The sequence below is a fragment of the Brachionichthys hirsutus genome, chromosome 3 (genome assembly GCF_040956055.1).
Source record: "Brachionichthys hirsutus isolate HB-005 chromosome 3, CSIRO-AGI_Bhir_v1, whole genome shotgun sequence".
Lineage (NCBI taxonomy): Eukaryota > Metazoa > Chordata > Actinopteri > Lophiiformes > Brachionichthyidae > Brachionichthys > Brachionichthys hirsutus.
The window spans coordinates 9,133,252-9,146,328 of NC_090899.1; the positions used below are offsets into that span (position 1 = coordinate 9,133,252).

At 39.6% G+C, this 13,077-nt stretch overlaps 1 protein-coding gene across 1 annotated transcript; it reads right to left on the reverse strand.

The window, feature by feature from the left end:
- Positions 1-1,785: 1,785 nt before the first annotated feature.
- Positions 1,786-10,902, reverse strand: LOC137916293 (syndecan-1-like). Its single transcript, XM_068759349.1, has 6 exons — positions 10,843-10,902; positions 6,246-6,409; positions 5,603-5,711; positions 5,444-5,527; positions 4,798-5,104; positions 1,786-4,549 (listed from the first exon to the last, which is right to left on the reverse strand). Exons 1-6 carry the CDS (start codon positions 10,900-10,902, stop codon positions 4,386-4,388), a joined length of 888 nt encoding a protein of 295 aa, XP_068615450.1. The 3' UTR covers positions 1,786-4,385.
- Between the last annotated feature and the right edge of the window lie 2,175 nt (positions 10,903-13,077).

Consider the following 13,077-nt stretch of genomic DNA (forward strand, 5'->3'; position numbering starts at 1 on the left):
AGTAGGATTTGTAAATATACTCTCTGCAATGATAACAAATCCCAGCGGATCTTTGTTTCATCTCGCCTGAACCACAAAAAAAGATCATACGAAAAAGAAACATTTCCAAAAGTCTGTGATCTGGAAATGTCTAACGTCATAAAATAAAATACAGATTCGAATTTATTCGGATCTGCTCAATTAATTTTTTTTCTTAATTGTTTTTTATCACCCATTCTTTTGCGTTCCTGCATGTTCTGGCAGCAGATAACAACCCGTACTTGTCAATCTCTTGTTCTCCCTTTTTATTTATACCAATTCCTCAATAAGGTCATCTTGGCTCCAGCCTTTGCACACTATCTCAGAAATAAATGGTCTTGGTGTACTGCTTTGACACTACTGTACTTAATTTAATATTTTTGTTTTTAATTTGGGAGTATATATTTTAGTTAACAGGTGTCACATATGTGATACCTGTCAACTAACACGTTCTTCCCGTATTTCTGTACGGGAAAATCAGATCTTTGAGCAGGATGGCGTTCTGTGGAAATGAGTATGGGGAAATCTGTAAATAAGGGACCATTAAAAGTCAAACCTGTTTCAGGTGCATGCTGGATTCTGTTGCCCTTTACCACCAGTTCTGTTCATAATATATTAATTCATAATCTTTATCAACAGAATTTCTGGGTGCAGCTAGGGGCCGGAGGGGATGTGGTTTTGAGATTGAGATTTCACATCTGCTTTTTGCGGACGATGTTGTCCTCTTGGCTTCTTCGAGCCTGGACCTCCAGCATGTACTGGGGCGGTTTACAGCTGAGTGCAAATCAGAGTCCAAAGTGGTCTGCCCTCTCCGGGTCGTTGGGGAGTCCTTGCCTTAAGTGGAGGTGTTCAAATATGTTGGGGTCTTGTTCGCGAGCGAGGGAAGGGCGAAGCTCTCGATTTACCGGCCAGTCTATGTTCCTATTCTCACCAATGATCATGAGCTCTGCGTCATGACCGAAAGGACAAGATCCCGGATACAAGTGGTCGAAATGAGTTTGCTCAGCAGGGTGGCTTGGCGCACCCTTAGAGACAGGGTGAGGAGCTCAGTCACCAGGGAGGAACTCGCCTAGGACACGCTGGAGAGGCTATGTCTCTCTAGTGGCCTGGGAATACGTCAGGGATCCCCCCCCCCCCCCCCCCCCGGAAGAGCTGGAGAAGGTGCCTGGGGCGAGGGAAGTCTGGAAATCCCTGCTGAGACTGTTACCTCTGTGACCTGGTCCCAGATAGGTGGTGGAAGATGGATGTTAGAGATCTTGTGTAATTATTCTTTCTTTTTTTTTTAATTCCTTGAGTTCTTCTTTTCCTATAGTCATGTGTCATATTTTGTGTTTTGTGTGTACGATATCCAAATGTACTTCTTGCACCTTCTCTACAGATCCTGAAAATTAATACTTATTGGGGACATTATATAATATTTTCATCAAATCTTTTCTGGCATCCACATTTGTTAGAGGATATTTTTTTGTAGCAGGAGGAAATATCTTTCTGCACTACTGTGCAAGAGTTAAGTGGACCAAAAGCAATGAGGATCTAAAACACTGTCTGGAAACATGAAACGATTGCCTCAGCAGACAGCGAGTTAAAGGTTCGTGTCGTAGACGGGGAAGGCGAAAGTGAAAAAGGTCAATGAACGGATGTGGTAGAAGTTGTGTGGCGGTAGGTAAACAGATCTCTGTTGTGCTGTGTGCATGAAAGAAGGAATGTTTGCTTACAGACCCCCCCCAGCCCCACCAAAATAAAAATCACAGTCAGTCTTAGAATTGTTTTCAAGCCACATATTTTATTCGGTAGTGAATTCCTTAAACTGAACCCTTGGGTGCTTACAATTTTCACTCAGAGATCTTTGGTTGATCCCCTCTTTTGTGTAAGTTTGTGAAAACGGGGGCTTCGGTTAATTCTACTCAACTTAGATTAAAATGAAAATTAAAGTTGCAATATATATATTTACAGAGATTTTATTATGCTGTAGTCATTTGAAAAAAAAAAAAAAGAAAGATGATAATTTAAAGCCAACAGCTGGTAATGATACTGAAAATTTCAAGGCTTTTAAAAACACACTGAAAACATAAATATGAATCATACACAGCAGAAAAGAACCATGAGTAGATACCGTTGAACACCAGGATTATAGTTGAATCAAGTATAAATTAATGCACATATATTATAGTATTATTACAAAACTAAACCCCGAGAAGAGAAAGCATATTGTTTCATCACCTTTGGATTGCTATCTATTAGCCTGTTGACTTAACCCTTTATGGGAAAGGTTTATATCAGACATCTTCCTAACATTTCAGTTGGTATTGTCCCAGTTTTCTTTTTTATATTTAAGGCACTATCTTGTCACTACATCAAAAGTGAATCACAGCGGATTAGAGATGAGATCGTCTTGTTTATTCCAGCCATTGAATAGGTAGTTTGGCATTTGTACTCATATAAAATATAACATCTTTAAAATAGGTCCTTTCTATTATGGCAAAGGAAATTATATCACGTAAACATTTAAATAACCTCCGCTATAAGACAAAAGCACATTGAAGCCTCACACACTCCACCTTCCACTCATGTTGAACTGTTCCAAACGGAATCCAGCTGTTAATACCCACAAGAGCTACGGTTACAGATCTCACACCGATATACGGGAGCAGTGAGTGCAGAAAAAAGAATACAAAATACAACAAATACACACAAAGAAGACACTTTTCAATCCTTAATGTCTATACGAATTACATTTTGTTATGTGACAAAGCGAACAGAGAAAAAGTATTGAGTTAGTAGGTAGGGGCAGTCTTATGCATAGTTGAACCACTTCCTGTAAATGTATCGGCCACTGGTTCAGTCACATTAACTAATGTTAGCTTTAGAAATGCATTTGATGTATTTCATCAAGAGTGTAACAGAGCCATTCCGAAACATCACTGCCCTTTTCATACCAGACTTTCTTTGGCGCATAACAGGCAGTGTGTCGGTTGTTGAGATTGGTGAGAGCACATTCAACTCCACAATACTTTCAATAAAATACACAGTACGTATGTTTTACAAAGCTTTATAGAATAATAAGAAGCTACCAAAGGGAATACAACTTTAATGTCATTTCTGTAACCAACTCCTTAATTAATCTCTAAAAAATGTCACCTGCTTCTTTGGTTGTTCCGTTGCGATAAAGATAAATTAAAGGAAATAAATCACATCACACTCAGAAGAATCGGGCCTTTTCTCGGCTAACAACTATCAAATCCTCTATAACGGACTGCATTTTCAACTTGTTAATCGTGCCGTCCAAGTTCTCACCGTGTGAGGAGACGATGAATCCTGTCATTATCCCTTTGAAGTTTGGTCTGCTACTGTAGCTAAAGGGATGATATTCAGGAAGGAATGTGTTTTGGTTGTCATCTGAAATGTTGGTCATATTTATGCTTTCTGAATTATAGTTAAGAGCATTTGCTCTTCTTTACAAATACTGTTTGCTGTGACACAAAATAGTCACAAAATAACAGTCCTGAAGATGTTACCAAGGCAAGAGTAAGGGACCTTTATGAAACCAAGGCCATCACCATGCCAAATCTATTCAAACTATGTGTGGACAAATAATCTTTGAACATTATACAACATTGAAAATGCCATTTAAAAAAAAAAAATTGTCCAAAAGAAATTGCAGCATATTTATATTCAGTTCTATAAGTGTCCAATATCGAGGTGGAAAAAACAAGAACAAACGTGTACCTGCAGAGTAACAAAATCTCAGACACCAATACTGGACAGCATATGAAAAACATCAACTCCTCATAACAAAAAAAATAATAATTATATATATATATCTTCAATTCAGTAATGAAAGCATACAGACAATGAAATCTAACACTTAAATTATTGGCGCAGAGTTGACTGAAATAAAATAAAAAGGGTTTACATTTCTGTAGGACTACAGTATTGTAATAGTAATCCCACTTGTACCGTTAGCCTGAAGCAAAATTCACCCAATTTCAGCATAGAGGAACATTGTGGGTCTGAAGGTATGGGGAACCTTCACTGTTCTAGTTCAGCTGTGACTCATGGTGATTCTTTGGAGATTATTTTCTTAAAATTTAAGGATGTATATGTAACACCATGCCCAGAGTGGAATGATAGGAATGTTTTTTTTTTTTAATAGTCTTACTTGTTATTTTATGACCTCTCTTGAAAAACACTGAACATATGTAGAGACGTGGGAGAAACACCAAAAATTAAAGAGAGGAGACACCAAGACATGCTTAAATTCAAACTTCAAATTCAAAGAGGAATCATCTTTTGTTGTTTATAGACTAGTTCTCAGTCCGGATTGAGAGGGAGGGGACAGATTCCATTTGAAGCTCCTATTCGCCAGTTCAAGCGTAGAACTCCTTGGTTGGTGTTTTGTGATACTGCGTTGTGGAAAGTTTGGTGTCTCCCAGGTCGTAGCTACCTTCATCCTTCTTCTTCATGCGGTAGGCGAGCAGGACGAGGAGGAAGACGGCACAGAGGAATCCGACCGCGCCACAAGCTATGACAGCTATAGAGGACATAAGGAGAGATTCACATCCATTTAATCTCAGTTACTGCAGAATGCATTCATTAAAAATCACAGTTTAATACTCTACTGTGGAAGCACTGTTTCAACAGAACATTATTCATTTGCAAATTAACAGCTTCAAAAATGAAAGAGAAAAAATCCTCAGATTCAGATCCATTAAATTTAAATTCTCCGAGTCACCCCACCCAACCAGACGTGGAGAAAGCAGAGTGGAACTCTATCCTTACCTGCCAGCACCTCCCTCCTCTCCCACAGGTTTTCCGAGGTCACATCATTGGGAGATTCCATTTCAAAGATTCTGCTGCCCTTGCCATCTATGGCCACAATTTCATTGTCAATCTCCTCCTCGGGGACCATATCTCCAGCATTTTCAGGTGCTGCCTCATTCCACCCATACAGACTGTTGTCCTCATCTGTATCGTGGTTTACACCGTTGTCCACAGTGGATTCGGTTGTGGTAGATTCACTGGGAGGCACGGTGACGTGGCTGGTAGCATGTGTGAACCAATCAGTTGTTGGGTCAACACTTGCAACCTGGAGGAATAAAAACGTACACCCATTGAGCTCTCAGGACTTAAAATGTTATCACATGGCAGATGGATAAGTTGATATTTTAGGGGTCTCACTTCATAACACCGCTAACCTCATCAGAAACCAAAAATGCTTTTTATGGATTCCAACGAGGTTTCTCAGTCATTCAGATGCAAATCAGTAAATTGTATCCAAAGACAATTCTTGAAAGTGTATTACATAATTTGTAATGTCTGAATGTTTTAAATACTTCACAGTATATCAGCTGACGCTGATCTTAGCAGCTACAAAAAAAAAAAAGACCTTAAGAGAAGGATTTGTATAAGATAAAATAAATTGTACCTTATTCCTGCTGTCCCCCTCTGGGAATGGAATGAACTCGATGTCCTGCACGGTGGTTGCTGGATCCTGGCTGGTTGCCGGATCCTGGCTGGTTGCCGGATCCTGGCTGGTTGCCGGATCCTGGCTGGTTGCTGGATCCTGGCTGGTTGCTGAGGTGACAGGAGGAGAGTCTGCTGTTGGTTGAGGCTGACTTGGAGCCACTTCTTCCACAGTGCTGGAGATGTTAAAGAACTTCAAGAGTCTTTCCTTTTCATCCGTCACGTCTGTGATGAAACAAAATAAAAGCAGAATTTTAATTTCTTATCAGCCCTGCAGTTTTAATGATTTTGGACACAATTGTGGAGTCCTTCCTGTCCGAAGAAAAGTATATCCAATTGTGTTTTGACTTTTTTCAGATGAACTGAAGGATTAAATGTTTTGCATGCTGATGTGATTCTCTTACTTCATGAGATAAATAAGGCATTAAGATGAGTTACTGATAATAAATGTAGAGCAATGTGGAATCTGAGTGCACCTAATAAAACCTCACCTGTTGACTCCACATAGCCCCAGGACAAACATCTGGCATTCTGAGTGATGGCTTCCGAATAAATGTGTACCCGAATGCACAGATAGTAGTCAAGGAAACACCCTGAATTGAGGAAAACTATTGTACAACTAACTGCCTACGGGTGGATCGAGTTACGATTAGAGACCAATTTTAAACCCCAATATATTTACCAAGTCTTCAATAATGAGGAATGTGGACAAAAATATTTTCCCCATTAATCGAAATTAAAAAAAAGCAGTAGTCTCCTTGCCATCGTCTCCAGATCCAGATCCCGAGCCTGAGCCTTCAGCATCTTCATCATCTAGAGGGAGCCCATCATCTTTACCATCTTCACCACCTACACGGTCACCTGATGCTTGTCCCTCCAAGTACAGGTCGTCTCCTACAGGAAAGGGTGACTGGGAGGAGACGAAGAACTGGAAAAGAAAAAAAAGTGCAGTTTGTTTTTGTCGAAACAGGAGATAAATTAGTAAAGGCAGAGAAGTAGATCTATCTACTCATCAAAAACATGTGAACATCGCTACAGCCTGGGAGTAAGAAAATAAATCTTGCAGCCAATGACCTATGTGGAACAAATATGCCAGAGCCCCAGACAGCAACGGTTGAAGTGTGATGATGAGGAGGGAGTAACACTGCCACTTCAAAGTCAAGGGAACACACAGAAGACTGGAATATTTGTGTCCAAGGGCACAGATGCCCCATTTCTGGAATACGTTTTACTGATGATACCCCCATCCATATCATAGGCAGCACAGTGGAAATGTCACCAAACTGACATGAAAATTGGCCGAGTTAAGAGTGGAAAAAAATACACCAGATGAAGAAACCTGGTGAGAAGCACACTACAGGGTGCCTTCAAATGACGACATTTGATTGCATTGGGCCCGGCAGTTGATGTGTATAAATTTACCTTTCATACAGAAGGACAGCGGTAACTCAACATAAGCCCCTTTGAAGGGTACATCATATATATATAAAAAGAAAAACATAAATCAAATGACCTAATGATGAAACGCGAAAGGAGAGGAAGAGCTCAGCAGATGTTGGTAGTAAGACAGAGAGACACATGCAGACATGGATAAATACGGCCCAGTGAGGCCTGAAGTATGTCTGGTATGTATACTACGCTTCCACTAACACAGGTGCTGAGAGCAAAGGAAAGGAGAGCGACCGAAAGAAGGGAAGAAAGGAGAGACACTACTGTACTTTCCCTTTAAAGCAGGTGTTGGTGAATATGCGAGGGAGTGGACCAATAAAACTTCAGTGGAATGAATATTCACACTTGGGTGAGAAGCTAATTGCCTCTTTGCGTGACTCATATCTACGTGATATTTGCCTGTAAGCTTTTCCATCAGGAAAAATAGCGGTGACTCACCCTGCCGTAAGAATAAATGTCGATAGCGTCTCCCGTGATTGAAGAACAGAGCGAGAGTCAAATGAATCAGAGCTGTGCTTGTGTAATTATGCTAAAGTCGGCAACAAACACCTCATAATTGTTTCATTCTGCAGAAACCAGCGAGTGTGTATATTCCTGGCATCAATGAACTGGTGTAGATCAAAGCCCAAGACAGACTTCTGAGATAGTATATTTTTTTATTTGAGCCAAGATGTAACAAGAGAAAACCTATTCTGAGACAAGCCAGACGTTCTGTTCCCATTGTGGTGCCACAGTATCAGATAAAACCCATTAGCATCCATTTTCAAGGAACGGCAACGTCTCACAATGACAGGGCTGACTAAAATAGCAGATGGGGGTTCTCACGTACTTGCCGTCTTCAACCATGGATGACAAAAACAGATGCTGTGCTTGTCAAAAGTAACCACACAGACACTTTCACCGAACGGAACTGCTGCGAGGACACAAACATGTTATTCATGAGTCCTTATTTACTTGCTTTGTGACGTGGATGATCAGTCGTTTCATATCTTATATTTATTGTCTCTTCAGTTTTGAGAGAAAGCAGCTTATGCCCATGTCTCTACTGAGGACGCATCCCAGTGAATACTGGGATTTACATACTGGAAAATGACCTGGATTCACAGCAGCTAGCACTATGACCTTGAGTTACACTGAACTGATGTGTTACCAAACCCACCACCTTCAGCACATATCATGTGCCTACGCAGTGAGGAAGAGCTTAGTCATATGGTTAGTCATTACCCGCATGATCTCTAACTGGATTATATTCATTATCTTAATTCTGTTGTGATACAGACAGACCCAGAAGGAAAATCAAAAAAAAAAAAAGATTGATATTTCATTAATCTTTTATTTGGTATTTTTATTTCCTTGTATTTTACTAATCACAAATTAAAAGTACAAGGTGATGCGATAAGTTTCTTTTAACATCAATTCTTTCATTTTTCCTTGAGAAATTACTTGAACTAATAGTTGATTGAGTTGGTGAATAACTATCCTGTTTGTCTCGTTGCTTTACCGACTAACTGCTTCAGCGCAAGTATTTCTAAGCGCAAATCTAAGAGACCAGAAGAAATCACTGTTTTTATGCCATGATGCTTACTGAAATATGTACACAGAGTCTCTCTGGGGCTACACACATCTGGAAAACATACACATGTACAGAGCTCACAAATATACACACAGACTATACATTACCATCTGGCATCCCTGTACTGCATTCAAGTGAAGACAGTTCTCTGGAAACAGCCAGTCACAGTAATAAAACACTACAGACATGCAGGAATGACACCGAGTGCATCGTTAAATCTGGTAATCTACAGGTTTCCCTATCTGGTCTCTGGTGCATTTAAAAATGGTTACATTTAAATATCTTCCCAATGAATTGAAAGTCAATGATCAATGAAAACAGAGGACAAAGAGCGTGGAGGTGAGAGCGCCATAGGTACACAGAAGAGCTGTCATCGCCATCCAGCACACAACAGGGGGTCAGCGGCAGCATTTGTTTGTCCAGAGCGCCTGGTCATAAAATGCTTGACTCTTCAATTCCAAGTCTACCTAGCAGCAGGTAGAGTCTCCTCACTAGGATACCATTATTTTTAAAACTATAATTAAACAATAAGGAGGGGGTGGGGGTGGTGGTGAGGGTAAGATGTGTGCGGTGAAAGTTCTCCTACCGGCATTAACCACTTAAAAAGAGAAACGCCGGTTTCACACCTCATTCAAGGCCATGCTGAGACTGAAAGTTAGGCAGACAACCAAATACAAACAGTACAGCAAGCAAACAATCCCTGTCACAATGACAGGATGTGCACAGTCTTGTCTTCAAGTGAAGTATGTTGTGACTCATCCTATGCTACAGATAAACGGAGATGAAACTCCAGGTAGACTACGCTGCACGTAAACGTCTCACAGCTGGAGACACCAACGCACTACATCTTCATTCAGCAAACATCCTCCGCTGGGTTCGTGTGTAGCCCAACAATTTCTGTCCATTTTGGCCATGTGCTGACGAAGCACTGTGGAAACATTGGTAAATATCAAGAGGAAGCACGCGTCACACTCTTCCTCATGCCTTGATCTGGTGTATTCCATGCAGTTCCGTGCTTGTCTGGACTAGCCCTGTACGAGACTCGCAGTGATTCATCCATCCAGAAAATGACACCACTATCGGCTCACGAAGCATTACGAGAGGACAGCTTGCTAAAACATTCATCGTTCATCCTGGACCGACTAACCCAGGCATGGGCAAACTACGACCCGGGGGCCATATGCGGCCCCTTGGGCTTTTTAATCCGGCCCGCCGAACTTGTCCACATTATATCATAAAATGTTATTATAACTAAACCTCATTCATTTGACCTATTTATTGTCGCTATATGTTTTACACTGCAAACACACAGCAAAATTCCATTTTCCCCCTGTAATGTTACCTGTAAAAGGCCAAATCCTTTCATGTTATGACTTTTACATGTCATTTATATTAGTTCACCCAAATTTTAGAACCCATTGTGGCCCCGCGAGTGAAAACGTTTGCCCACCCCTGGACTAACCAGAAATTCTACAGCCGCACTCAGAGAAAGAATATATAATACTGTAACACATCACGATGTGAAGCAGAGTCAAAGCATGATGTACGGCACACACTATACAATGATGGAAGAACAATATTATCTAAAAAAAGAACAAAAAAATAAATTAAAATCTTCTCAGACGAAAATTCACCGGGAAAAAAAACCCGATTCAAAATGTGTTAAATATTTACCACGTTCTCTCATGAGAAAGCAGGACGGTCTTGGGCTTTAGCGAGCTCTCTTTTACACTTTAGAGATTATAAGTAACATCATGCATTTCTCAAGAGGTGGTGAACCTGCCTGGCATTGCAAAAAGGAGCCTTTACAGCGTAAAACATGCAGTCAGGATACTTTTTTTTTCATATCCAGGTGTTTTCCAGCAATAAACACTGGAGGAGGGAAAACAAGTAACTATTTGTTTTAAATTAATCCAAACCCGCCGCAGGTTACAAATCCAAGTCAAATTTGGAGGAATTGATTTAAGCGTCAAAGTTTAAAGCCCGAGTTGAAAACTTTAGCCTTATCTGAACTTTATACCAAGTAGATACCTGAATTTGGCTGAGATGGGTAAATATAACGAGCCCAAAGCAACTTAAGCACGCACCTTAACTCGAGTTGTTCTATGCATCAAGATACATGAAAGATCCACGAGGACCAAAGTAAAACATTATAAATAACCTTGAAGGCTCGTGAAAACGGAAAAACAGCTCATGAAAAATTCTCCCGAGTTAGAACCCAAATGAGAAAAACAAAGAACTCGCAGCTAAAATAACGAGACTTTTCTGTGTAAACGACCAAAGCGACTTTTCTCGGGAACAAAAGAAAGTCACAGAAAGCGCAATTAAAACCCACTTACTTTTTCACTGATAAACGCAGCCGTGAGTCCGACGATAAACAACAACCGCAGATTCCACATCTTGACGTCCAAAGAGAAGCTGCAGTTGTGGGGAAAAATATGTGTGTGTGTGTACTGAGAAAATAAACTTAAAGGTCTAAAACAAAAAAATATAAATGATCTAGCTGCGCTTATTCCTCGACACGTTTCCACGCGTGAATACAGCTACTTCTGCTGACCTTCGAACTTAAACGGTTGGCTCCTCAGCGCGTTGTGAACGCCGCCTGAAAAGTTGTTTGGACTAACAGTGCAGCGTGGCTGCGTGATGACGTCAGCACGGTGAGACGTCCATGCAGAAAGTACACAGACGTCCGAAAGTTATTAAAAACTACTATAGATCGCACTTAGGCAAAATCTCTTGCGTTCTTTATTTTACAAGTAATTATTATGGTAATTACCTCGAGTCATGTTATGGGCATTGCAATGAAAAGTTTTTTTTTTTTTAAATAAAGTTTTCTTAGATGCAGAATCACTAATGAAAAAGTAAAAATACATCTTATAATTAGGAATAAACAGGAGAAACAATTAGATTGCAGTAATCTTTATTTTTTTCATTTCTATAAACATTCCAGATCTAATCTAAATAAAGTTTTTTTGTACGGTGAAATTAAATGTGTTTAAACTTAATTGTGGCAGCCTGATGCCCCAAATACCAGTTTCTATATTAACGCCATCGCTTAAATAGTGAAAATTATGTTCATATACACACATAGTACATGTTTTTGTTGCAGCAATTCTTAATTACACATTTCTGTATCCCACACTGACTCAAATGTGTTCATTCTGCACCTGAGAAAGAATTTAAACTGTATGCTGCAGTATATGCAGAACCAGATAAATTATTAGAAACTTTAAATATGGCCCCATCTGGCGCACCAAAATAATCATTACAATGCATATCGAAGACATAATACAAGTTTTTTTTTGTTATTGAATAGCCTATTTGTAGGCGAAAAATATACCTCTTCCATTAAACGCAACGTTAGCTCGTTTTCCTACAGCGTTTCCATCAAATAAATCAGGACACCTTGCAATTTGTATTAATATCTGGCCAAATACAGAAATAGTGCTCAGAAATGTATTTTTCTCATCCATCCATTCTACTTGCAGATGAGTCTATCGCACCCGTCTCGTCAATAACCACTTTTTCCGCCTTGCAGTTTACAGGTATGCTGGACATTTACAGTGACCAATCCACCTACCGGTAAACTGCATGAGTTTGGAGGGAGGAGGAAGCCGGAGAACCCGGACAGAAACCACGCAGACACGGGGAGCTCATGCAAACTCTGCACAGAGAGGAATCGAACCTGGAACCTTCGTGCTGTGCAGCAACTTACACCCACTGCACCCTTTTCATTTTATCAAAACATATTGACTACTCTATTGATATTTGTTTATTATTGTCTTTCCACTTATTCAATAAATGCCACTTTTTCATCTTTTTATACACTTTACAAATGTTTGTTACAATTACACTTATTCCTTCAACTGGAAATTTCCTTAGAATAAAGAGGTGTATTTGAGAGTCATTGTTATGTCACTGTAGTAATTCGGCCGTCCTACATAGTTAAACATTCCAAATCAGAAATTGTGGAATATTACTTGGATCCAGATCAGAATCTGGTGGTAGATCTTGTGGGGATGTCCTTGTTTTATTTTTGTCAAACATTGTTGGCATCATCTGTGAAGTTAGAAGCAAAAATGTGTTAAATCCCCTCATCTATCAATGGTGGTGAGATTCGATAATAATAATAATAATAAAAAAATCTAAATCCATTATTTGCTTTTTATGTAGTCCCTCTAGCAGACAAAAACACCATTAAACAAAAAACAAAAAGACAAAGAACAAAATAGGTAACAAAACCAAACTGGCAATTCATTATCTGACAATAAATGACCTGATGCAGCCCATCTATTGACTTGATCAAAGTGCTTGAAAATATTTCCACAGCAGTAAATACAAAATACAAAATGCTGAGCGCTGTGAGAAACTCATCTGAACATGATTCATTCTTGCATAGATATTTGTATTGAAAAAATAATACTTAGAGTTTAACATAAATTTATATTAATTTCATAGAAGTCATTCAAAATGCTTTTTTAGTCTAGGTAAATCTTTCTGTTTCATTTCCAATGTCACCACCCACCCACACATCTATCCCCAACTTTAAAACCTGCCACACAGTAAAACTCTGT